Here is a 26,581-nt window from a genome sequence, read left to right on the forward strand (position 1 = left end):
ATATTGGAAATAAAATAAAAAATAAACAAATGGGACCTAATTAACCTTAAAAGCTTCTGCACATCAAAGGAAACTATTAGCAAGGTGAAAAGACAGCCTTCAGAATGGGAGAAAATAATAGCAAATGAAGCAACTGACAAACAACTAATCTCAAAAATATACAAGCAACTCCTACAGCTCAACTCCAGAAAAATAAACGACCCAATCAAAAAATGGGCCAGAGAACTAAATAGACATTTCTCCAAAGAAGAATTTTTTATTTTTACTATTTGAGTTGACAAATAAATATCTGTGTGCTGTTGTAAACTCCACTTGTTAGTAAGCCCACTAACACATAGGAACTGTTTCTTAAGAGGCAAAACTGTTCCTATGTTACTTGATGCTCTTGGAGTGGTCAATGTATAGAGACCGTTTTATTCATGACATGGGTTGACTACACTTCAGATACACCAGGGTCGACTTTAGCTTATATACAACATTCCTTCTGATGAGAAAATGAAAATGCTCTGAATCCATTCAGGCAATTTTACAGGCTTGGTTTGACCATACAATTGCACTTACTTAACCTGCTAGTAAGGTTATGCTCAAAATTCTTCAAGCTAGGCTTCAGCAGTATGTGAACTGAGAACTTCTAGATATAAGCTGGGTTTAGAAAAGGCAGAGAAACCAGAGATCAAATTGTCAACATTAGTTGGATCATAGAGAAATCAAGGGAGTTCCAGAAAAATGTATACTTCACTGATTATGAGAAAGTCTTTGACTGTGTGGATCACAACAAATGGAAAAATTCTTAATAAGGTGGGAATACCACAACACCTTACCTGCCTCTTGAGAAACCTATATGTAGGTAAAGAAGCAAAAGTTAGAACCGGGCATGGAACAACTGACTGGTTCCAAACTGGGAAAGGAGTACGACAAGACTGTATATTGTCACCCTGCTTATTTAACTTATATGCAGAGTACATCATGGGAAATGTCAGGTTGGATGAATCACAACTTGGAATCAAGATTTCCAGGAGAAATATCAACAAATTCATATATGCAGATGATACCATTCTATGGCTGAAAATGAAGAGGAACTAAGGAGCCTTTTGATGAGGGTGAAAGAAGAGAGTGAAAATGATAGCTTAAAAATAAACATTCTAAAAACTAAGAAAAGGAATCTCATTTGTTCTAAAGTATACACATTTTCAGAATGAAAGAGTGATATACATTATCCTAATTTCATCAGTTCATAATCAGACTGAGAAAGAGAGGACCTTTTAGAAACTCCAGGTCTATAGCTGAGAAGACTGGATTCTGGTAGGGGAACTATTTGAAGAAAAGAAGCATCTGGAGAAATAGAAATCTTGAGTGCCAGGACCAGAAGCTAAGAGAGCAAAGACTGAAATCAGCTAGGACAGCAAGATGGCCCAGTGAGAGCCAGGGCAGGGCTGAAACTCCACAAAGATGAGAATGAGATGATGATAAACAGGCAATCAGCCTTCAGAGGGCAGGCTGGAGCTGGAATGCAAGACCTAAGAGAAGATAAAGCAAATCACAAGAACCCAGGAGAGCTCAGATGAGAAGAGGGTACAAGAAGGTTTCACAGAGGAGAGCAGGGAGGCCAAACGGAGGGAGTAGCACTGGATAACTTGACAGACCTGGGCGAAGAGCCTAAGTGATGCGTTACGAAGTCAAAATTCTGGTTGGCTTGATAATGGCCAAGAAAATTGATGTCTATTTTCCTCTGAAAAATACAGTAGCTCCAGAAAGTGATTAACTGGAAGCTAATTAAGGGTTGGCAGATATGTCAGGCACATCCTAAAGGATATGAGGGAATATTCTAACCAAAGGCTAACACTAAAAGGGGCATGGTTAGGTGGACCTACACTTTCCAGGAGACATATTGTGCCAAAGAACTAAAATAGCAGCATTAAACAGAGACGCTAGAAACTTAAAAGTCACTTCACTAGGGCATGTTTTCCTCATTGAAATGCTAATAGTGAAAGAGAAAAATGAATGTAATATTTTCTATAAATACATTTATGTTGACAATAGCTAGCAAATAAATACTTCACAAACGAAAGACACCTTACTCATGAATGTAAATGAAAACTCAATAACCTATTCATCATAGCACCATTGACTTTGAAGAAAAATGACAAAGATCTCTAGGATAAACCAAAGTAATCAGGCCAGATGGCCTTAACTACAATCAAGAGTGTTGGGTAGAGAAGCTTTGTCTAAGATGTGGCATGTGCACAAACAATACACCACCGAGTTATAGGAAGAAAAAGCTAGAATTTGCATATTTCCTATCTGCTTCATCTTAGAAGAAAAAAAGAAAAAGAAAATTTGTAGATATTTAATGTGTGGGTTCAATGTTTAGTAACACCATAAGGGATATACTATTTTTATAGTACCAAACCACAAATGTAGAGAGCAAGCTGGATGCACAGAGGTACCAGAAGCTCTCCTTCAAGAAAGCCGTAGCCAGAGCTTCCTAAACCAACACACATTCCCTGAAAACAGGAGTCCCCACACTCACTTAAACGGTTTACCAGAGTGTGGTAAAAGTCACTGCATGAGCTTCCTGCTGTACTGAGTTCCCCTTGTACTGCTGACTGACTGCTTAGTCTTTAGCAAGTCTCTGAGAGTCTCTGTAGCCTCATAAAACAGAAATAGCTTAGTCACTGAGAAGGCTGCTCTAAAGACAAAATGAGATCGCCGATTAAAGTTGATTCCTATTTTATCTGAAAGGCTTTACAAATGTTCATCTTACTTGAAACAGTATTCCCAAGTTCTAAATTTTACTCATTGGCATATTTTCAACTCATATTTTTAGAGGAAAATGATTACTATTCTTGTAACTATATTTTGCTACTATAAAGATAGCTAATAGCCACAAATTAAAATTCATTTGCACACAAAGGAATCAGAAGTCATTCGGTTCTCATTATCATAAAAACATGAATGGGCCTGCTGTGCACATACAATTCTTTTAAATCCCGCTGTTCAGTTTTGCAGTGGTTTCAAATATGGCTCCTAAGCAGATGCATCCAACTTCCTACATTTCTGTTTATTGCTTTTGGAATGTTGAATCCATGACAATAGAGCTTCAGTAATCATACCTGAAGGCAGACGCAATGCTGGATATTTCTTTCAATTCTTTGTACCTGTTATAATAGGTATCTCAAAAATATTTATTTGAATTAAAAAAAATTATGAAGCCATTTAGAATAACCTCTGAACCAAAGGTTCTGAACAAAGGCTCTGAACAAAGCCGACAAACAATTTTTAGGTACAATCAAGGCTTGCTTTCCAAAACTGCACCCTGCCCTCAATCTCGTCTACTCCTCCCATCACCCGAACTATTGCTTTGTGTATTTCTCATGATGTGCTATATGTAAATGCTAATACATTAGTACTTCATAATGTCTTGATATGCCTCATTGCCTTGTCTTAGGGAATTCTTTTCTTTCAAGCTGTTCAAAGAGAGATATAACACAAAGAAATTACTACAAATGAGAATGGATGGAAACGTAGGGGCAATATCTGGAGTACTAAGTAGATATAATATGCATAACAGGGCTTCCCAGGTGAGGCTAGTGGTAAAGAACCTGCCTGCCAATGCAGGAGACTGAAGAGATTCAGGTTCAATCCCTGGGTCAAAAAGATCCCCTGGAATCTTTTTGGAATCTTTTTGAAAAGATACCCTGGAATGGGTATGGCACCCCATTCCAGTATTCTTGCCTGGAGAACCCCACAGACAGAGGAGCCTGGCAGGCTATGGTGCATAGCATCACAGAGTCACACTACTGAAGCGACTTAGCATGCGTGCACACAATATGAATAATACAAAGTTAACTTTTAAAAAGATTAATTTATGGCTATACTATAATACTAATTATATGATGTCTCTTTATTAACTTCACCAGAAATTATCTGGGAGGCTTGGTAATTTTCTGACTACTTTGGATTTGGCCAATCATCATTTAGATACCAGAATCTTAGTGATGTAAGAGTTTTTTTTTTTTTTTTAAAGGAAAGGCTGCCTGAGAGATTATCTTTTTTTGTAATATCTACAGTTTAGGAAAAGAGCAAAAGCTGATCCCATAGTATTGATGTGATTTGTCAGCCTTTGAAATCAGATTTTTGGCATTCAAATTATGCACTCAGTACAAATACACTGATGTTGATAGCACTTTCTTTTGCCGTAAAAGTATTTTCTGTATACATACCCTACTCAATTGTGCTTTCCTCATCAAAAGTGGTTCCCCCCCAACCTTGGACTTCCCTGGTGGTCCAGCGGTTAAGAATCTGCCTGCCAATGCAGGGGACATGGGTTTGATCCCTGGTCTGGGAAGATCCCACATCCTAACTAAGGGACAATTAAGCCCATGCACCACACCTACTGACCCTGTGCTCGAGAGCCCAGAGGCTACAACTACTGAGCCCTCGCATCACTGCTACTGAAGTCCATACACCCTAGAGCCTGTGCTCTGCAACAAGAGAAGCCACTACAATCAGAAGACCATGCACCTCAAGTGCAGAGCAGCCCCCACCCACCACAACTAGAGAAAGTCCACGTGTAGCAACAAGGACCTAGTGCAGCCAAAAATAAATGAATAAGTCTTTAAAAAAAAGAATTTCTTTCCTAATTGGATTGTGGAGATTTCCTTTGATATTATAAAATTATAAACACATTTAAAGGTGAATTTATAGTCCAAGCAAAGTATAGCCCTCCTTTGATTCATTTCATGCACTCCAAAATACATTACCATTTATGAAAAATAGAAGATGTTTTATAATCCTACATAAATTGTTTCATTATTCGATCTCTTTTAGATCTGCTTTATAACTGAACACTTCATGCAGGCTTACTGTTTCCTATATATGAAATATTGAAAGAGTGAATCAGAAATCAGAATATTCCTTCTTCTTGCCAAATGTTTTCCAGTGGCTTAGAGGCCCCTTGATGTTCAAAAATCTTTCCTTTAGCTCTTTTCTACATGAATTGTCCAGAAGGCAAGGGAAGTTAATGGCTTGAAAAAAGTTAATAAATTTTATGGCTACAACACTCCCTTTTAAAAATATGAAATGGACTAAATTAAATAAGGCTTATTTAATTTGAAGACCAAAATTCAATTGCTTTCTTACACATTTCCCTGAAATTAGTATTGAAATGAAACTGTGTAGGGTTAGCTGCAATTCTGACAAAGGTCAGCATTAAAGTATGCAGTCTAACAACTCTATTAATTCTATAATTTGGTTGAAATAATATGCAAACTACCTTAAATTAGCAAATGTCTCACGAAACAGAACAAAAGGTCATTTCTTAAGTGACATTGTGACATTTTTCTTCCTATTAGTCATTTATATTATGCTACTCTTTATGAAATCTGAAAATTTTTTAATAGATTCAACTACAGATGGTGAGTTATCCATTTTCTTTAGTCACCACCAATAAATAGGGCAATGAGTACATACACAGAAAATTTATGAGGTCTTATTCAAAAGAAGTTTTTAATCAATGCAAGTTAGTTCATAGTGTTCTTTGTTTAGATGTATCTACTACAGCAAGATATTTCTTCACAATTTTGAAGATTATCAACAATAATACACCTACTCCTGATAGAATGTCACTAAACATCAACCTCATGCTGAATTTTAATCACTTTGTATAATCTGAGCATAAACAAAAGGGAATTTACTCAATCTTTTGAAAACATCCTGAAAATGAACTTTAAAAGCATGCAGCCATTCTAAAAAGGGCATGATTTCAGTATAGAACATTGCTAAATGACATAGTGTTCTTTTTAAGTTAGTAATAATATTATTACTGCTCTCAGGTAAAGAATCTGAAAAATAGCTGATGCTGCCTAGGTAAAAATATTTATAATTTTTTCTTGCCAATGCAAATGTATACAATTTATCAACATTGCTCAGTCTGTAACTGAAGTAATGATATTTCCATTTCATAGTTTTATTGGAAATTTCCTTTTGGAAGAAGCAAAAATACATATGCATATCTTTCTGCTTGGTTATAATTGGTGTCAGATGATGTTCTGTTTTATCAAAAGCCACCAGAAAGAGAAAGAAGGAACGGGTGGCTGAGTACTCACTACGTGCTTCCTCTTTTCTGTTATTTGTCTTATTTAATCCATGTTAAAACCCAACAAAACTTCTGGGGTTTTGCTTAGAAAATAACATAGGAAATAACAGCTTGATTCTAAAAGATGTCTGTAAATTCAATTTGCTTAAAATGCCACTTTATCTTATGGGCTTCCCTGGTGGCTCAGATGGTAAAGAATCTGCCTGAAATGCAGGAGACTTTGGATTGGGAAGATCCCCTGGAGAAGGGAATGGCTACCCACTCTAGTATTCTTGCCTGGAGAATTCCATGGACTGAGGGGCCTGGTTTGATTCTAAAAGATCTCTGTAAATTCAATTTGTTTAAAATGTCACTTTATCTGAAAACAGGGTTTAAAATCTAATGTAACCATGTGTTAAGAATGTTCAACTCCAAGTCAGGAATGATTGCATTATGACCTTTCAACTTAGGTATAGTAAGACTTTAAAAGGAGGTCTTAGAATTTAACCTTTGTAGGATTCTGGAAAACACACTGATAGAATTTCCTACATAAAGCTTAAGAGACCATCAAACATATCAAGAGATGGGATAATGGTTTTTCAGAGGTCTGAGAAATGCCTCTCACCTAGGGCTGCCTGTGGACTTAACATATTTTTACCGTGTTCATACAGAAATATTATGATGATTACAAGATTAACAGTAGTTCAAGGAAGCAAATCAATTAGGTAAGATCACTCCAAATAAATCCCACAAAAACATTTGGCTGAGGAATTGCTGAGATTCTGACTTTAGAGAAGAGACAAGAAGCAACATTAAAGTAATAATAAGAATAAATATTAAAGTGATATTTGAATACATAAGAATTTCTTAAAAGAATGCATAAGTATTCCTTAAAATATATCACAATTGGGCATAAAGGGTTTTTGAGGATTCATTTTCAATTGTATTTCCAGATAATATATGATTAAGTTTTGGAAAAAACTACAAAACTTAAATAAAACTCTCATTATTAGAGGGTTACATGTATAGTTGGCATATAAAATAATTTAAAAAATTAGCAGGAGATCAATAATGAAGGAAGAGAATTTAAATTACCATCATAGTTTATCTTCTGAAGAGCTGTTTCTCTAAAGCAATGCATCTTAGTTAAGATTACAGATAAAATTTATAAATTCAGAAGCCCTAAATAAGGATAAAAATTGACTGTACACCAAAGATTTAAAAAATATCACCCTATACATTATCTATGAAAATATTAATCTTATTTCCAACAAAGATACAAGTATAACAAAGTACAGTTGAACAGATTCTACTCTCTTGAGGAGAAAGCACTAAAAATAGTTACAGTGCTGGAGCATTTTCTTGCATGATGTCAAAAAAGAAAAAAATAAGCAAAGATGTCAATTTCCCTTGCCTTGGAGATTCTGAATATGTTTTGCCACAACAAAAGAATAGACATACTGAAAGAATTGGTCCTTGAATTGACAGAAAATCTGTCACCAACAGAATGAATCAATTTCAGCATGCAAGTGACTTTAAGAAGACAGATGAAAAGTCATCTTAAAAAAGTGATGGATGAAGGTTTGCACTGAACATTACACCCTGATTCATGTACGTAAAAATACTTGTTTTATCTTTCTAAAGAAATTTTCCATTGGCAATACCCTTAAGTGGTTATTTCTAGAGTCTACCAGTCTTTTTGAATTACTTATGGGGTGTAAAATATTTTATTTCACATGGCATTATGATTCACAAACATTAGCCATACCCAGTGAATCTGAGATATGACTGGTATGTTTTCAATTTTAAAAGTATTATATAGTGACAAAGAACAAGTTAAACTTCACCATTCAAGTCTAACAAATGGAAAGGAAATTCTCCATGGTCTCTTCTAATTAAGAACTTGAAAAGTTCACAAAAGCTATCCACTTCCTTTAGTAAAAAGGTTGGAATTTTAATATGATCTTTTAGATTTACTTTTCAAATATTACTCAAAATTTTGAGGATATTAGCAGTTGGTCTCAAACTGGGGATCAAATTATATGCATTTTAAGTACAAATCAATAACTTATTTAATTCTTTGATGGATTAATTCATTCTTTCATTCAGCAGTACTTATCATGAGAATATAAAGTGATACAGCCACAGTGGAAAACAATACAGAGGTTCCTTAAGAAACTAAACACAGGGTTATAATATGATCCTGTGATCCTATTCCTGGGCATCAGCTGGGGAAAACTATACTTCAAAAAGACACCTGCACCCCAATGTTCACTGCAGCACTATTAACATTTACAACAGCCAAGACATTGAAACACCTAAATATCCAGCTACAAGTGAATGGATAAAGAAGATGCTGCATACATATACAATGGAAAATATTCAGCCATGAACAATAATGAAGTGATGCCATTTGCAGCAACATGGATGGCCCTCGAGATTATCATACTAAGTGAAGTAAGCCAGGCAGAGAAGGACAAATATCATATGCTATCACTTACACAGACCCAGACATAGAAAACAAACCTGTGGTTACCAAAAGGGAAAGGGGATGGGGAAAGGATAAATTAGGAGGTTGAAATTAATATATACACAGTATTATATATAAAAAGATGACCCACAAGGACCTACTGTATGGCACAGGGAACTATCCTCAATATTTTGTAATAACCTATAAGGGAAAAGAATCTAAAAATGTATATATATATATATATATTAAATATATATATGTAAGATTGAATCATTGTGCTGTACACATGAAACCATCACAATATTATAAATCAATTATACTTTAAGAAGACAAAAACAGTATTTACTGAGTGCCTACCACATGTCAGATGTTGTGACAGGTTATTTAGTTAGGTACTGGACAACAGGTTGAGAAAGTAGAAAAAAGACAAATGTGGTTCCATCTGCCCTGAGCAAGTAAAGCAGCACAAAAACACAATTTCCAGTGGATTGTGATAATGGACCGTGAGAGAATTACAGGGGACACAGTATGTCCAGGAGACAATTTAAGCCAGATGTGGTATGGGATGGAGCTGGCAGCGAAGCCGGACAGAGAAAAGCACATCTACAGAAAAGCAAAACTACAGTTGAAGTATTTAACCAACAGCGGGCTGAGATTTTGTGGGTAGAGGAGCTCTTTCCATTCTTTTTTCTCCAGGAAGACGATGTTTATAAAGGATGGGGAAGAGAGAGATAGTGTTGTTTAGTTTGAGAAACTGAAGCAAAATTAGAAGGGTGGTGAGAGATGAATTGAGGCCAAATCACAAACAGATTTTTAGGCTATCTTAAGGAAGCTTCCCTTTATTCTGTGGCTGATAGAGAACAACTGAAGGGTTTAAAAAAGGAGTAAAAGAATCACATTTACACTTCAGAAAAAAATTCACATGGATGGCAATCTTGGAAACAGGTTTTTAGAGAGTAAGGCCAGAAGACAGAAGGCTGGTTAGGAGGCTTCTGCAAAAACCCAGGTGAAAGAGGGCAGTGGCCTAGATCTTGGAAGTAGCTGTGGGGATGATGAGAAGTAATAGAATGTTAAAGCAGTTGAATCCATTCCAGTAGTTGAAATAACCAGTTCTTGCTAAATTAGTTAAGGTGAGTGTATAGAGTTGGTGAGAGTGAGGTTGTTGGGAAGATAACCTGGAAGGGTGGCCTGGGGAAGGACAGTGAGAAGAACCAGCTAAAAGGATGAAGATAAACAAACTGTGGTGTCATCCAAACCAAATAAGAACAATGGCTGATGAAACAGGTGATGTCTTAGGAACGCAAACTGTGTTGCTCGCTTCTGTACCATCACTATTTATCACGCTCTGTGATGCTTCACAGGGGCATCATACACATTTATCAAGTGAATTATTTCATTTAGTAGTATTGCTACTTATACACAAGGACATAAGACTGGGTTGTGGGATGATAAATATTTAGTGTTTTATATAGGTATATAAAACCTACCTTCAAAAAGCTCAAAGAATAGGAAAAGGAGAAAGACATACATAATTATGTATAGTATATGGTAATGTGAGACCTTAATAAAGCTTCAGAGCTTCAGATCAATAAAGATCCAGACAGAATGTCACAGGACAGTAAAGAAAAAAATAAGAATAGTGAAAAAGTAAGAGTAGGGAAAAAATAAGGTCAAGAAAGAAGAGATTATGAGAAATTTCAGGTGATTTGGTAAGTATAATTTCATATGTGCAGATTTGGTTTGATGAGAGGTGAGATTTGCCATTGTAATTGTTTTTGCTATTTCCAGAAATACAATGAATTACAACTTTGAAACTCATAAATGCAGCATAAAAATCAGTAAGAGGAGAACTCATCTTTCTTAAATAAAATGAGCTCATGATGGAATTAAGCTGTCTTCTTTGCCACAGAAGACATTAACAAATTTGTGCCTACCTAAAAGTACTCCACAAATAAGTGCATTTCAAGAAGGTTGTTTTAAAAAGCACTGACTGTAACCTTACCTCATTGGCAAATGATAAACACACTCTGCAATGTCTATGCTTTCCTTCTATAAGCAAGCACTCTTATGAGAATGTAATCAAATCACTCCGTTGCTTAGCAACCACAGGTAAAGGGCTAATAAGCCATGAGTCATGATTCTACGGGAACAATCTGCAGGTCAGTGGCATGATTTCAAGGTGGTTTGGCTTTCTGCTGTGATGCTTTCAAACCAATATTGACACAGAGCATTAGAAGAGATGAGAGTTAAAATGCAAATGATCACATAATCAATTGAATTGACCTGTACATGGTGTGATTTGGTTCACTCTGCTGCCTCAATCTGACAGTAGCATCTGTACATCAACATCAGCGTATAAACAATACATGAAAATGAATTCATAAGGAATTTTTGTTTTACCCATTTAGTTAAGCCAAACAGGAAGACACATTTAAATTAGCATGAAGGTAATGACTCCTATAGACACCTAACTAACAGGAAATCTTAGAAGGAAGAAAGACAGTGGGTTGTGAGATTTTTAGAAAATATTACCTGTAGCCACTGTGATTGGTCATTGTGGCCGGAGGTCCAGGCATTCACTTTGCCCTGCTTGTCCAGCCGGGCTTTCCTTGGTTCCCAAGTGAACATGTCCATATTGAGAGTTCTGAAGATGCTGGAGGCAGTGATCTGATAGTCTTGTATATGTCCTGATTTCATCCCCAGAGGCTCAGAACAGCCTGGAAGAAAATGAGAAGGGTGCCATGAGAAAAATAATATATCACCCTGAAAGTCTGCAGCATTCATTTTAGATAGGCAAGAGAAGATTAAGCATAATGCTATTCATTCCCCCAAAGAGAGAGCATCTAAAGTAAAAAAAAAAAAAAAGGCTATAATCTGAAACAAAATCGAAAAACAAGATAGCCAATTCAAACTATTCTGTCTGAATATATTTTGGAAAAATTGAAAACAAGACAGACAATTCAAACTACTTTTCTCTGATATATGATTTTGCAAAATGAAAACAATGTTGAAATGCTCTCTCCTATCTCATTACTGATAGCCTCATAACGGGTCCCTGGTTCTCAACAGCTTCATTTTGTCCTTAAAACTGGAAGATTTTATCAGAAAATATATTTGGTTTTCTTTTATCTGTTTCTATAACACTGCAAATGAAAATTCTCCCAGGACAATGTCATTTTCACAAACTGCTCCGATGTTATATTCTAAACTGGACAGTATTTTATTTTCCAAGAAACCTGTTAATCATTATCAGTGACTCTTATAGTACCAATATGGCCTCTTCTGGAAGGTAAGAAGCTCTTATTTATTCAGTGTTTACCATGTGCCCTGCAGTGTGCTAGTATAAAATTTAATAGGTAACAGAAGAAATGAGCTAATTCTAGCAAAAACCATGACTGGACAGCCTTTTCATACATTTTTGTGTTTCAATCATACTCAATAACTTTTAGTAGTGGATATTTTTTGAAGATTCTCAAATCTGCCACATATATTTTCAAGTGTGACGTGGTGTGAAATTTGGGTTTGTCTGTTTTTGAAAAATCTAGTCTGTGTGTGTACATATACACAGAATTTAGTAATTTTGAATTACAACTCTGACAAAATTACATTCATGAACCTTGTAAAATGCAGTGTGATTATATGATTACATTAGACAGCAGTTGAGTCTTCATTTGTAAAATTTTACGTTTTGGCCAAAGAACACACAAGGTAGTGTGATCATCAAGAAAACCAAGATAAAATAGGAGACCGATCAATGCCATCTCTTCACACTCAACTGGTGCTTGACTTACTAGATGTGTTGCCTTGTACCTATTACTAAACCTGTTTGTGCCTCAGTCTTATCATCAGTAAAATGGTGATAATAATAAGTTCAGTTCAGTTGCTCACATATGTCCAACTCTTTGTGACCCCATAGACTGTAGGACACAAGGCCTCCCTGTCCATTACCAACTCCCAGAGCTTGCTCAAACTCACATACATTGAGTCGGTATTGCCATCCAACAATCTCATCCTCTGTCATCCCCTTTTCCTCCTGCCTTCAATCTTTCCCAGCATCAGGGTCTTTTCCAATGAGTCAGCCCTTTGCATCAGGTGGCCAAGGTATTAGAGCTTCAGCTTCAGTATCAGTCCTTCCATGAGTATTCAGGACTGATTTCCTTTAGGATTCACTGGTTGGATCTCCTTGCAGTCCAAGGAATCTCAAAAATCGTCTCCAACAACACAGGTCAAAAGCATCAATTCTTTGGCGCTCAGCTGTGTTTATGGTCCAACTCTCACATCCATTGATGACTACTGGAAAAATCATAGCTTTCACTAGACAGACCTTTGTCAGCAAAGTAATGTCTCTGCTTTTTAATATGCTGTCTAGGTTGGTCATAGCTGTTCTTCCAAGGAGTAAGCGTCTTTTAATTTCATGGCTGCAGTCACCATCTGCAGTGATTTTGGAGCCCAGAAAAATAAAGTCAGCTACTGTTTCCACTGTTTCCCCATCTATTTGCCATAAAGTGATGGGACCAGATGGCATGATCTTGGTTTTCTGAATATTGAGGTTTTTTTTTTTGAATATTGAGTTTTAAGCCAACTTTTTCACTCTCCTCTTGCACTATCATCAAGAGGCTCTTTACTTCCTCTTCACTTTCTTCCTTAAGGGTTGTATCATCTGCATATCTGGGGTGATTGATATTTCTTCCAGCAATCTTGATTCCAGTTTGTGCTTCATCCAGCCGGGCATTTTGCATGATGTACTCTGCCTATAAGTTAAATAAGCAGGGTGACAATATACAGCCTTGATGTACTCCTTTCCCCATTTGGAACCAGTCTTTTGCTTCATGTCTGGTTCTAACTGTTGTTTCTTGACCTGCATACAGATTTCTCAGGAGGCAGGTAAGGTGATCTGGTATTCTTATCTCTTTAAGAATTTTCCACAGTTTTTGTGATCAACAGAGTCCAAGGATTAGCGTAGTCAATGAAGTAGAAGTAGATGTTTTTCTGGCATTCTCTTGCTTTTTCAATGATCCAATGGATATTGGTAATTTGATCTCTGGTTCCTCTGCCTTTTCTAAATCCAGTTTGAACATCTGGAAGTTCTCAGTTCACATACTATTGAAGACTAGCCTGGAAAATTTTGAGCTTTATTTTGTTAGCGTGTGAGATGAGTGAAACTGTGTGGTAGTTTGAGCATTCTTTGGCCTTGCCTTTCTTTGGGATTGGAATGAAAGCAGATCTTTTCCAGTCCTCTGGCCACTGCTGAGTTTTCCATATTCGCTGGCATATTGAGTGCAGCATTTTCACATCATCGTCTTTTAGGATTTGAAATAGCTCAGCTCGAATTTCATCACCTCCACTAGCTTTGTTTGTAGTGATGCTTTCTAAGGCTCACTTGACTTCGTACTCCAGGATGTCTGGTTCTAGGTGAGTGATCACACCAGTGTGATTATTTGGGTCATTAAGATATTTTTGTATAGTCTTCTGCGTATTCTTGTCACCTCTTCTTAATATCTTCTGCTTCATTTAGGTCCATACCATTTCTGTCCTTTTCTGTTCCCATTTTGCATGCAATGTTCCCTTTTGTATCTCTAATTTTCTTGAGGAGATCTTTAGTCTTTCCCGTTCTATTGCTTTCCTCTATTTCTTTGCTTTGATCACTTAAGAAGGCTTTCTTATCTCTCCTTGATATTCTTTGGAACTCTGCATTCAGATGGATATACTTTCCTTTTTTCTTTCACCTTCGGCTTCTCTACTTTTCTCATCAATTTATAAGGCCTCCTTAGACACCCATTTTGCTTTTCTGCATTTCTTTTTTGGGGGGATGGTTTCAATCAATGCATCCTGTACAATCTTATGAACCTCCACCCATAGTTCTTCAGGCATTCTATCTATCACATCAAATTGCTTGAATCTATTTGTCACTTCAACTGTGTAATCATAAGGGATTTGATTTAGGTCATACCTGAATGGTCTAGTGGTTTTCCCTACTTTTTCAATTTAAATCTAAATTTTGCAATAAGAAGTTCATGATCTGAGCTACAGTCAGCTCAGTCTTGTTTTTTCTGATAGTATAGAGCTTCTCCATCTTCAGCTGCAAAGAATATTATCAATCCGATTTTGTTATTGACCATCTGGTGATGTCCAAGTGTAGAGTCATCTCTTTTGTTGTTGGAAGAAGGTTCTTGCTCTGACCAGTGTGTTCTCTTGGCAAAACTCTGTTACCTTTGCCTTGTTCATTTTGTACTCCAAGGCCAAACTTGCCTGTTACTCCAGGGATGTCTTGACTTCCTACTTTTACATTCCAGTCCCCTATGATGAAAAGGACACCTTTTTTTGTTCGAAGTTTAGAAGGTCTTTTAGGTTGCCACTGAACTGTTCAGCTTCTTTGGCATTAGTATTTGGGGCATGAAAAGTGAAAGCCACTCAGCTCAGTTCAGTTGCTCAGTGTGTCCGACTCTTTGTGACCTCATGAATGCAGCACGCCAGGCCTCCCTGTCCATCACCAACTTCCGGAGTTTATCCAAACTCATGTCCATTGAGTTGGTGATGCCATCCAACCATCTCATCCTCCCTCATCCCCTTCTCCTCCTGCCCTCAATCTTTCCCAGAAAGCTACTCAGTCGTTTCCAACTTTTTGCAACCCTATGGACTATACAGTCCAGGGAATTCTCAGGCCAGAATACTGGAGTTTGTAGCCTTTTTCTTCTCCAGGGGATCTTCCCAACCCAGGGATCGAACCTAGGTCTCCCGCATTGCAGGCAGATTCTTTACCACAAAGGAAGCCCAAGAATACTGGAGTGGGTAGCCTATACCTTCTCCAGGAATTGAACTTGGATCTCCTGCATTGCAGGTTGATTCTTTACCAACTGAGTTATCAGGGAAGATTTGGGGCATAGACTTGGATTACTGTGATATTGAATGGCTTGCCCTGTAAGAGAAGAGAAATCATTCTTTCATTTTTGAGATCGCACCCAAGTTCTGCATTTGGACTTTTTGTTGACTAAGAGGGCTACTCCATTTCTTCTAAGGGATTCTTGCCCACAGTTGTAGATGTAATGGTCATCTGAATTAAATTTGCCCATTTTCGTCCATTTTAGTTCACTGAATTCTAAAATGTTGATGTTCATTCTTGACATATCCTGTTTGACCACTTCCAATTTACCTTGATTCATCGATCTAACATTCCAGGTTCCTATGCAGTATTGTTCTTTACAGCACTGGACTTTACTTCCATCACCAGTTACATCTACAACCGGGTGTCATTTTTGCTTTGGCTTAGCCCCTTCATTCTTTCTGGAGTTATTTCTCTACTCTTCTCCAGTAGTATATTGGGCACATACCCATCTGGGGAGTTCATCTTTCAGTGTTATATCTTTTTGCCTTTTCATACTGTTCATGGAATTCTCAAGGCAAAAATAATGAAGCGGTTTGCCATTCCCTTCTCCAGTGGACCATGTTTTGTCAGAACTGTCCACAATGACCCATCTGTCTTGGGTAGCCTTACACAGCATGGCTCATAGTTTCATTGAGTTAGACAAGGCTGTGATCCATGTGATCAGTTTGGTTAGTTTTTTTTGATTGTGGTTTTCATTCTGTCTGTACTCTGATGGATAAGGATATTAAGGCTTGTGGATGTTTTTTGATTGGAGGGGTAATATTAAAAATGACCTCAAAGAAGTATTTTTAAAAAGTAGTTAATCAACTATTTAGAAACAGTGCTGGCATGTAGCTAGCATTCAGCAAATGTTAGCTAATTTATTATTTCCATAAAATTCATCACAACAGGTGACAATGTTACATCCACAAGTCAGCATATCAGTGGGTATTAAAGAATATATTATGACTGACTGCAGTTTCTAATGGAGAAGGCAATGGCACCCCACTCCAGTACTCTTGCCTGGAAAATCCCATGGACGGAGGAGCCTGGTAGGCTGCAGTCCATGGGGTTGCTAAGAGTCGGACACGACTGAGTGACTTCCCTTTCACTTTTCACTTTCATGCATTGGAGAAGGAAATGGCAACCCACTCCAGTGTTCTTGCCTGGAGAATCCCAGGGACGGGGGAGCCTGGTGGGCTGCCGTCTATGGGGTCACACAGAGTTGGACATGACTGATGCGACTTGGCAGCAGCAGCAGCAGCGGTTTCTAAAACTAAGTATTTTAAGTGAAATCTAAGAGTGGTGGCTTAAACTCTTGTTTGATAAAACTAATTCTTAACTACAATTACTTGCTTTCTGTTCCATTCAATCTAAATCAGTTTTTCCTTCTTGAGGCTCTTCCATGTTTGTCTTCACCTGTACCTTCTAGGAAACTCCTATCTATGCAAAATGACAAAAACTGACACACAGGTTCAGCCAATTGGATGTCTAGCTCAGTTCTTGCTGCCATAGGAAACCTATACCCCAGGTCTCATAAATATTTCTAGATCCTAAATATAAATGCTAGAAAAGAAAAAAATTCATGACCAACTGATAATATCCTCAAAAATTCATGACAAATCTCAAAGATTCCAGAAAGTTCTAAAGTCTTAGTAGCATGCTGCTTGTCTTCAAGCAGTTCTAAATTAACATGCGTTCTCTGTATTATGACTGATAATAATAATAATCAGTCAGTCTGATTTCTGACTCATTCATCTATCATCACCACCAACTCTCTGTCCTCCTCCTACCTTGCCACTGGAACTTTGTACAACTGCTTCCTTGGCTTTTGGAAGAGACACAAGTGAAAGGAAACATATTTGTTTTTCTCCTTTTGTGATATAACACAGTACTTGATGTGTTGGATAGAAAAGGAGCACCTTTACTTTGACCACTGCTGCTCAGCCACAGAATTCATTTCATTGCCCACTTTATTGTCCACCACTTAGCCCAGAGGAGGTGCTGAATAATTTGCTCAAAGAATGAATGAATGATTATTCCTCTACTAATTATGATCATGATCCATTTCATTCTAAGCATCTGAAGTCACATCTGTTTCAGAGAATATTGGGGAATTCTCTTTTTTAAGTGTCTGGGAAATGATTAACTGCTATCTTCCACCCTGAGAGATCTTATAACAGTTTATTGACTCCTATAAGGCAGCCTAGGTTTTACACTGTTGCACGGGACTGTGGGAAACAGTTTGGTATATTATGCTACTGTTTATTGCCAAGTGTTATAGCTAGCCTCTCTTGCCAATTTACCTCATACCATGAATTTCCCTTCTCATCCATAATATTTTATACATATAAATTAACTTTTTCACCAGAATGGACAATGTGTATCCATGTTATGGATAATAGTTGAACAGAATAAAGTATTAACAACGCAACTGATTTTTACAGTTAAGGTGCCCTAGCTTTTATAAACATTCCTGAAGAGATATTATTCCCTGAATACACTTTTAATATCAATTTGTGGGGTCAGGAGATGGGGTATGACTTCTTTCTGAAAATGTAAAAATGTAAAGGGTCAGGTATAATCTCTTGTCAAACTTGAAAGCAAAACATATTCATATCTTAAGGGTATAAACTGCGCCATGTCTGAGACTGGCCTTCATGAATCAAAAGACTGAAAAATTGGGGAAGGCGATGTTCACCAACTAAAAGCATAGAACTTGCAGCAGACTTCATCGCACGAGGGCTTCCTCCTGATTGCTTTATGATGAATGAGCTCAGGATGATGCTGGCCCGTGGTGATGCAGTGACACGCAAAATAAACACTGTGCAACAATAATTCCGCAGAGATTTACGGGTAGTCAGCAAGCCTGCTCGAATTACCAAAATGGGGAAAACGTCCCTATTGCGATAATTAATGGTACTAAATCTGTACCACGGATTGCTTCATAAAGGAAACCCATATATAGCATGAAAGTGTGATTCTTAAAATAGATTCACTCATCTGCCCAAATGCCCCTAATTCCTTTGAATGTAAAGGGTTCATTTAAAGTTTGGTTGTTTTGAACAATCACTTGCATTTCCTTCTAAACCATTCCCTTTCTTAAAATCACATATAAACCCAAGAAGGTAAATAAAGCATGCATTTTAACCATTATATGCAACCTTTTGAAATGAATAAAATGCTCTCAGTTTTCTCTTTGCAGGGATGTGTTCTATTTTTAACTAAATGGTCTATAAATATGCAAGTCTCTCATACTTGGAGGTTGTACTAAAAAGTGGGACACAAATGGATATTTAGTGTTCTCAAAAACACAGTAATTTCAACAAAATTTCAGGCCAAAGTGACAAAGAGAGTTGTAAGTGTTGATGACAGAAATATAAGAACCATCACCAAAAATACAGCACGGTGAAATGCCTGGGCAAGATTTTCTGTTTAGTTCAGAATCTACCTAGATTGAAAGTGAACAACTAAGAGACCCAGTCATAAAGTCTTCATTTTTATATCCAGTCTTGAAGCTCCAGGAGGACTAGAATTATTTAAATTTGAGTCCTTTGGTAGTTATCTTTGTGTTTAAAAACCACTTTTTGAGTAATAGGTAAGTTGCTAGATAATAATGATCTAGGAATTCATAGTAGCAATCTTGGTTTTTAAAGTATTGTCCCCTAGGAAACAATGATAAATTTACATGTCTTGGAAAACCTAAAGAAAAAAAAAAAGACGAAACTAAACGCTTATGGTAGATGTACAAACAAAAAGCTTACTTTTCTATGCTGTATAGTCTAAATGTAACTGCAATTTATGAGGTCAGGCAGATTCCAATTTTCACTGAAATTTTGTCATAAAACATAAATCATAGTTGCTATTAAAATTAAAAAGACACATTTAAACTTGACAAGAGTTTCCAGTAAAAATTTGTTGTATTTTCTTTGACCACTAAAAGAAACACATTGCCCCTTCTACATTAATCCCATTCTGTAGTGTGTTTTAGAACTTCTTTCTCTTTTACCCTCTCTCTCTTGCTCCTTCTCACTGAACTAAGCCCTAGACATTTTGTAGCAAAAATGAATATCTATGAATATTGAAAAACTGCAAGCTAGCAACACACTACATACAATTGTGCTTTGTTTTCCTTTAAAGAGAGTACAAAAATAGATAATATGAGACTCACCTGACAGTTCACATCCAAGAAGTTCCATTCTCAAAGTGCAATGCCTTCGACAAACTTGGGGGTAGAGTCTCACATACTGAGCTTTTATGGGGGGTGTGAAAGAGTTAGCATAGGGTGTGTTGTTATCAACGTTTCCATGGAATACCTATATAAAGAAATAACAGAATTTAAAATTATTCATTGCAGCTTTAAAAAAAAAAAAAACAACCCTATTTTCAAATATTGACTCTATATCCTACCCAACCAAGTCCCTCAAAGATTGGACTAAATAATTTAGAGGTCTGGAGCTTTTAGAGAGCACCTTGCCATCAGGGCTTCCCTTATGGCTCAGCTGGTAAAGAATCCGCCTGCAGTGCGGGAGACCTGGGTTCGATCCCTGGGTTGGGAAGATCCCCTGGAGAAGGGAAAGGCTACCCACTCCAGTATTCTGGCCTGGAGAATTCCATGGACTATCCAGTCTATGGTGTCGCAAAGAGTTGGACATGACTAAGCAACTTTCACTTACTTTGCCATCAGAAGCAAATCTAAAATCTATAGATAGAATCCTCATTAAAGCTATAAACCACTGTAACCTATGGCTTAATCTATACCCTATTATGTTGGCTTATCAATTTAAGTCCAGTCCTTTAGAATGGAATGCTTCTAAAGGGAAATGCCTCCTCAACTTAGTCCGGGATCTGGGTCTATCTATTCATTTTGCTACTTAGTAATTATGCATGTTGTTTTAGGAACCAGCCTTCAATGTTATTTCCTGATCACTTAGTTTCTCTAAAGAGAAGTCGCTCAGTCGTGTCCGACTTTTCACGACCCCATGGACTGCAGCCTACCAGGCTCCTCAGTCCATGGGATTTTCCAGGCAAGAGTACTGAAGTGGGTTGTCATTTCCTTCTCCAAGCTGTGATCAAATTCATGATGCTTTAGGGTGTGAGTCCTCAAGTCCCAGATCATTGGATAAGAGACTCATATTTCTTTATATATATATATCTCCAGTGAAAAACCAATTTATCTTTAAAATTTAAATGCTAAACTGTGTTATTTTTAATTCCTTTAAATCTCATTTTACTTTATCTTTTATATAACCTAGTAATCAAAAAACCTATTTAAGAAGTTAATTAAAAAAATCTTTCATAAAATTTATCAGTCTATTTTAATGATTCAGTTTTAAATGGAATGAGCTACATTGCTGCTTTTTAAAATTAGAAATTTGTGTTAAAATTAATTAAAAATTTGGAAATATATGAAAGGGCAAAGGAGATACTGAATATCATTATGGAAGATGCACACTGATATATATTCCTCTAAAATACTTTATTCTGCAGAATAACAAAAATTTCTTCCAATATTAAGATATTAAGTATAGAAAGATATTTATCTTTTCTATAACTCGGTGTTTCTCTTTAAAAATTTTATTTTTTCTTTAACAGTTTTGATCTGTATTTATTTAAGGAGAAGGATGATCTGTCAAAGCAATAAAATGAAATTTAAAGCTGACTGTTGTTAAAATAAAACTTAACTGTCATGCACAGGACCATGCTAACCTTGTGATAAAGTGTTTATTGTCCCACCAATTAAAATCTGAGGAAGATTTATATGGTCGCTACTATACACTGATAATTTGGGATAACTCCTTACCCTCTCCACACACCACTGGTCCTATTAAAAAAGTCATAAATTTATTTTCAACAACATAAGACTACTTTTGAATATTCAGTAGTCACTTGGTAATAGATTACACATGACAGGTTATGTTCAATAAGCATGACATGGAAGTCTTACCATGTCTTCACTGGTGCCTTTCGCTTTGTACATTGTCCAAGTTTTTCCATCATTACTATATGCTATTTTGTAGGATTTGATATACTCTGGACTTCCAATCCTCTTGGCTCCTTGAGTAATCACACCAGTAACTCTCATTTTTCTCTGTAAATTTATCTGAGGAGACAAAGCACAATCAACTATAATTTCCCTGCTTTCAGATAACAATGCTTACAGTGTCACATTTGCAAATGGAACTTTTTTTTTATTAGTGAAGATTGAAAATAGTATAAATCAAGCCTATATCAAGTTTAGCTTCAAAATGCCTTTCTCTAATGGTATACTTTTCATTTTTAAAGTAAAGCAATATATAGGAACAAGTTTTAAAAAGGGTAATGTGTCCCCAAAATATAAGTATTGAAAGCATTTGGTGATTATGATATGTAAGTGTGAGTTAGCAAAGTGAAAAATGAGCATATTAACTTCTCAAAATAACCTCAATGATGTTACCGTGAAACTAATACCAAAATAACTGTTAATGTGCCTCAATTGCTTAAACTTCAAGAAATTCCCTTAAAATAAAACATGCAAATCCCTGAGATCTTTGAGTGTTAGAATAAAAAAAAGGTAAAGATAACAATGATGGCAAGAAACAAATGCAAAAGTATCTTCAGTTTCTGAATCTTTATATTGTAATTTCTGCTTGTGTTAAGTACACACTCGTCATGGAGAGTTTTCACCAAATACTTTCCATTATATGGAGATGTTCTAACTGATGTTTTCTCTCCATATTTTCTCCCCATTCCAAGTCATAATACAACAGTTTGCTACAGCATAATTATCTCCTAAGAAGTTTTTCAACATTTTTCTCATATTTAAGTATAAATTTCCTTTCAATACAACATAATAATTCATTAAATACTACCATGCAAGAAAAATATTTTCTACATATATGACAAACATTAAAAATTGTTACATTCACTTTAAAATGCCTTTATGATGTCTATAAAATCTCAAGTTCAGTAGAAAGGTAATGTTTTAATGATCTTGACAAATTGCTATAAAGCTCTCCTCTCTTAATTATTAATATTAATAATAACATAGTATAAGAGATTTAAATTGGTGTAATTCAGAGACCATTTCCAGAGAAATCAGGAAATCTTCACATTCATGTAAGTGGTAAGGGCTTTCTACTCTCTGACAGGACTATAAGAGTTAACATATGAAATGGCAGAGGTTGTGCATGAAGAAACCAGCTCCTCTATAATCATTTGTTTTTAATATGTACATTCATGTCATATATTTAAAAAGTCAAAAATTGGAACTACAAAAGCAATCCCTGGAGTTTGCACCCCAGACAAACACTGCAACTCAGTTAAGTTCAGTCGCTTAGTCCTGTCCGACTCTTTGTGACCACATGGAATACAGCACACCAGGCCTCCCTGTCCATCACCAAATCCCAGAGTTTACTCAAGCTCATGTCCATTGAGTTGGTGATGCCATCCAACCATCTCATCCTCTGTCATACCCTTCTCCTCTTCTCCATCTTTCACAGCATCAAGGCCTTTTCAAATAAGTCAGCTCTTCGCATCAGGTGGCCAAAGTATTGGAGTTTCAGCTTCAACATCAGTCCTTCCAATGAACATTCAGGACTGATTTCCTTTAGGATGGACTGGTTGGATCCCCCTGCAGTCCAAGGGACTCTCAAGAGTCTTCTCCAACACCACAGTTCAAAACCATCAATTCTTCGGTGCTCAGCTTTCTTTATAGTCCAAGTCTCACATTCATATATGACTACTGGAAAAACCATAGCCTTGACTGAACAGACTTTTGTTAGCAAAATAATGTCTCTGCTTTTTAATATGCTATCTAGGTTGGTCAAAACCTTCCTTCCAAGGAGTAAGTGTCTTTTAATTTCATGGCTGCAATCACCATATGTGATTTTGGAACCCCAAAAAATAAAATCAGCCACTATTTCCACTGTTTCCCTGTCTATTTGCCATGAAGTGATTGGACTACCATGATCTTAGTTTTTTGAATGTTGAGCTTTAAGCCAAATTTTTCACTCTCCTCTTTCATTTTCATCAAGAGGCTCTTTAGTTCTTCTCACTTTCTGCCATAAGGGTGGTGTCATCTGCATATCTGAGGTTATTGATATTTCTCCTGGCAATCTTGATTCCAGCTTGTGCTTCTTCCAGCCCAGCATTTCTCATGATGTACTCTGCATATAAGTTAAATAGCAGGGTGACGATATACAGCCTTGATGTACCCCTGTCCCAATTTCTAACTGTTGCTTCTAACTGTTCTAACTGTTGCTTCTTGACCTGCATACAGATTTCTCAGGAGGCAAGTCAGGTGGTCTGGTATTCCCATCTCTTTCAGAATTTTCCAGTTTATTGTGATCCACACAGTCAAAGGATTTGGCATAGTCAATAAAGCTGAAATAGATGTCTCCTGGAACTCTCTTGCTTTTTCGGTGATTCGGCGGATGTTGGCAATTTGACCTCTGGTTCCTCTGCCTTTTCTAAAACCAGCTTAAACATCAGGAAGTTCACGGTTCATGTATTGCTGAAGCCTGGCTTGGAGAATTTTGAGCATTACTTTCCTAGTGTGTGAGATGAGTGCAATTGTGTGGTAGTTTGAGCATTCTTTGGCATTGCCTTTCTTTGGGATTGGAATGAAAACTGACCTTTCCAGTCCTGTGGCCACTGCTGAGTTTTCCACATTTGCTGGCATATTGAGTGCAGCACTTTCACAGCATCATCTTTCAGGATTTGAAAGAGCTCAACTGGAATTCCATCACCTCCACTAGCTTTGTTCGTAGTGATGCTTTCTAAGGCCCACTTGACTTCACATTCCAGGAATCTGGCTCTAGGTGAGTGATTACACCATCGTGATTATCTTGGTCATGTAGATCTTTTTTGTACAGTTCTTCACTGTATTCTTTCCACCTCTTCTTAATATCTTCTGCTTCTGTTAGGTCCCTACCATTTCTGTCCTTTATTGAGCCCACCTTTGCATGAAATGTTCCCTTGGTATCTCTAATATTCTTGAAGAGATCTCTAATCTTTCCCATTTTATTATTTTCCTCTATTTCTTTGCACTGGTCACTGAGGAAGGCTTTCTTATCTCTCTTTGTTATTCTTTGGAACTCTGCATTCAAATGGGTATATCTTTCCTTTTCTCCTTTGCCTTTTGCCTCTCTTCTTTTTACAGCTATTTATGATGCCTCCTCAGACAGCCATTTGCTTTTTTGCATTTCTTTTTCTTGGGGATAGTCTTGCTCCCTGTCTCCTGTACAATGTCACGAACCTCCATCCATAGTTCTTCAGGCACTCTGTCTATCAGATCTAGTCCCTTAAATCTATTTCTCACTTCCACTGTATAATCATGAGGGATTTGTTTTAGTCATATCTGAATGGTCTAGTGTTTTTCCCTACTTCTTCAATTTAAGTCTGAATTTGGCAATAAGGAGTTCATGATCTGAGCCACAGTCAGCTCCCAGTCTTGTTTTCACTTCTCCATTTTTGGCTGCAAATAATATAATCAATCTGATTTCAGTGTTGGCCATCTGGTGATGTCCATGTGTAGAGTTTTCTCTTGTGTTGTTGGAAGAGGGCATTTGCTACGACCAGTGCATTCTCTTGGCAAAACTCTTAGCCTTTGCCCTGCTTCATTCTGTACTCCAAGGCCAAATTTGCCTGCTACTCCAGGTGTTTCTTGAATTCCTACTTTTGCATTCCAGTCCCCTATAATGCAAAGGACATCTTTTTTGGGTGTTTGAAAAGTCTACAATCTTTTATTTCCCTGGATTTATGGATTTTAAGGGACTTCCTAGGTGGCGCTAGTGGTAAAGAACCTACCTGTCAATGTAGGAGGAGACATAAGACACAGGTTCTATCCTTGGGTGTGAAACATTCTTTGGAGAAGGAAATGGCAACCCACTCCAGTATTCTTGCCTGGAGAATCCCAAGGACAGAGAAGCCTGGCAGGCTACAGTCCACAGGGGTCACAAAGTGTCAGACGTGACTGAAGCGACTTAGTACAGCACAGCACATAGACTTCAAAGGTGTTAATATGTTAAGGGAAATCCTGAATCCTTCATGTAATCAGTGTCCTTTCAAGCTTCTGAAAGTTTGCTAATGTGGCACAGTCCACTTTCCTCTCTATTCTGAGTTTCTCTAAATCTCATTTTCTATCTCAGATTGTTCTTCCCCAACTAATGTTCACAAAATGATTCTGTCTTTGTTATTGTTGTTCTTTTGCTCAGTCATGATGGACCCTTTGCAACCCCATGGACTGCACCATGCCAGGCTTCCCTGTCCTTCACCATCTTCCGGAGCTTGCTCAAACTCATGTCCAGTGAGTTGGTGATGCCATCCAACCATCTCATCCTCTGTCATTCCCTTCTACTCCTGCCTTCAATCTCTCCCAGCAGGGGCTTTGTCTTACTCGATTCTCTGTCTTACTTGTTTATAAAGAAAATCCAGAAATTGGATGAGCTAAAGAACTGGGGTGAATGGTCTCCAGCCTCTGATATGTGAGCATGCCCATCTTTCACTCCTGTAATATAAACCTATAAACGATATTTTTCTTATTAATTTCTGGGCCTGTGGGTCCTTTTTTCTCCAACAGGGCCAAGTGAGTTGACTCATATATCCAATTTTGCTTTTCTCATTTTAGTACTTAAGACATCAAAATTACTGACATGAATACATTTTATGTCTCATTTTTGTTTGGAGGTACAAATAAGAGAATATTCCCCATCAAGGTAAATTTTGCTTATTACTCTTTAATCTCAGTTAGTTCTCTAAAGATTGATTTGGGAATTTTAATTGCTAGATTTGTTAAAGGTAAGCTCCAAAAGAGACTATCTTAACGTATTAGGTAAATGAGCACAACGCTGTGAAAGAGCCATATTCATCCACTATCTTCATTTTTCAAATGGAGAGTCTTCATAGTCTAAATCTTTCTAATATATATAACAAACACTGGACACTATGAATAAAGTGTCCTCCCGTTTTGCAAGCCAAATTCCACTTGAAAGTGCTGAACATTGCTTTTTCAATTATCTTTTATCTTGTTTCAATTATCTTGTTTACACCTTCTTGTAGTTGGTCAAATTATCTCTGCTAGAGTTTCAGCTGATGAGCTGTTGACTAATTTTTCTGAAGCTTAAATTGAGTAACAATCAAAAAATGAAAATCTGAGTACATATTTCGAAGGCATGGCAGAAATGCTGTTTTA

At 36.9% G+C, this 26,581-nt stretch overlaps 1 protein-coding gene across 2 annotated transcripts in view; it reads right to left on the minus strand.

The window, feature by feature from the left end:
- EDIL3 (EGF-like repeats and discoidin I-like domains 3) overlaps positions 1-26,581 on the minus strand; it is a 486,664-nt gene that overhangs the window by 127,626 nt on the left and 332,457 nt on the right. For both annotated transcript variants that reach the window (XM_010863387.1, XM_010863386.1), the window contains 3 exons: positions 21,356-21,511; positions 19,580-19,724; positions 11,079-11,263 (listed from right to left, as the gene is read on the minus strand). In XM_010863387.1, the coding sequence (XP_010861689.1) occupies positions 11,079-11,263; positions 19,580-19,724; positions 21,356-21,511 (486 nt within the window). The remainder of the gene's footprint in view (positions 1-11,078; positions 11,264-19,579; positions 19,725-21,355; positions 21,512-26,581) is intronic.

The sequence above is a fragment of the Bison bison genome, unplaced genomic scaffold, assembly GCF_000754665.1.
Source record: "Bison bison bison isolate TAMUID 2011002044 unplaced genomic scaffold, Bison_UMD1.0 scf7180017864490, whole genome shotgun sequence".
In the NCBI taxonomy this organism is placed as follows: domain Eukaryota; kingdom Metazoa; phylum Chordata; class Mammalia; order Artiodactyla; family Bovidae; genus Bison; species Bison bison.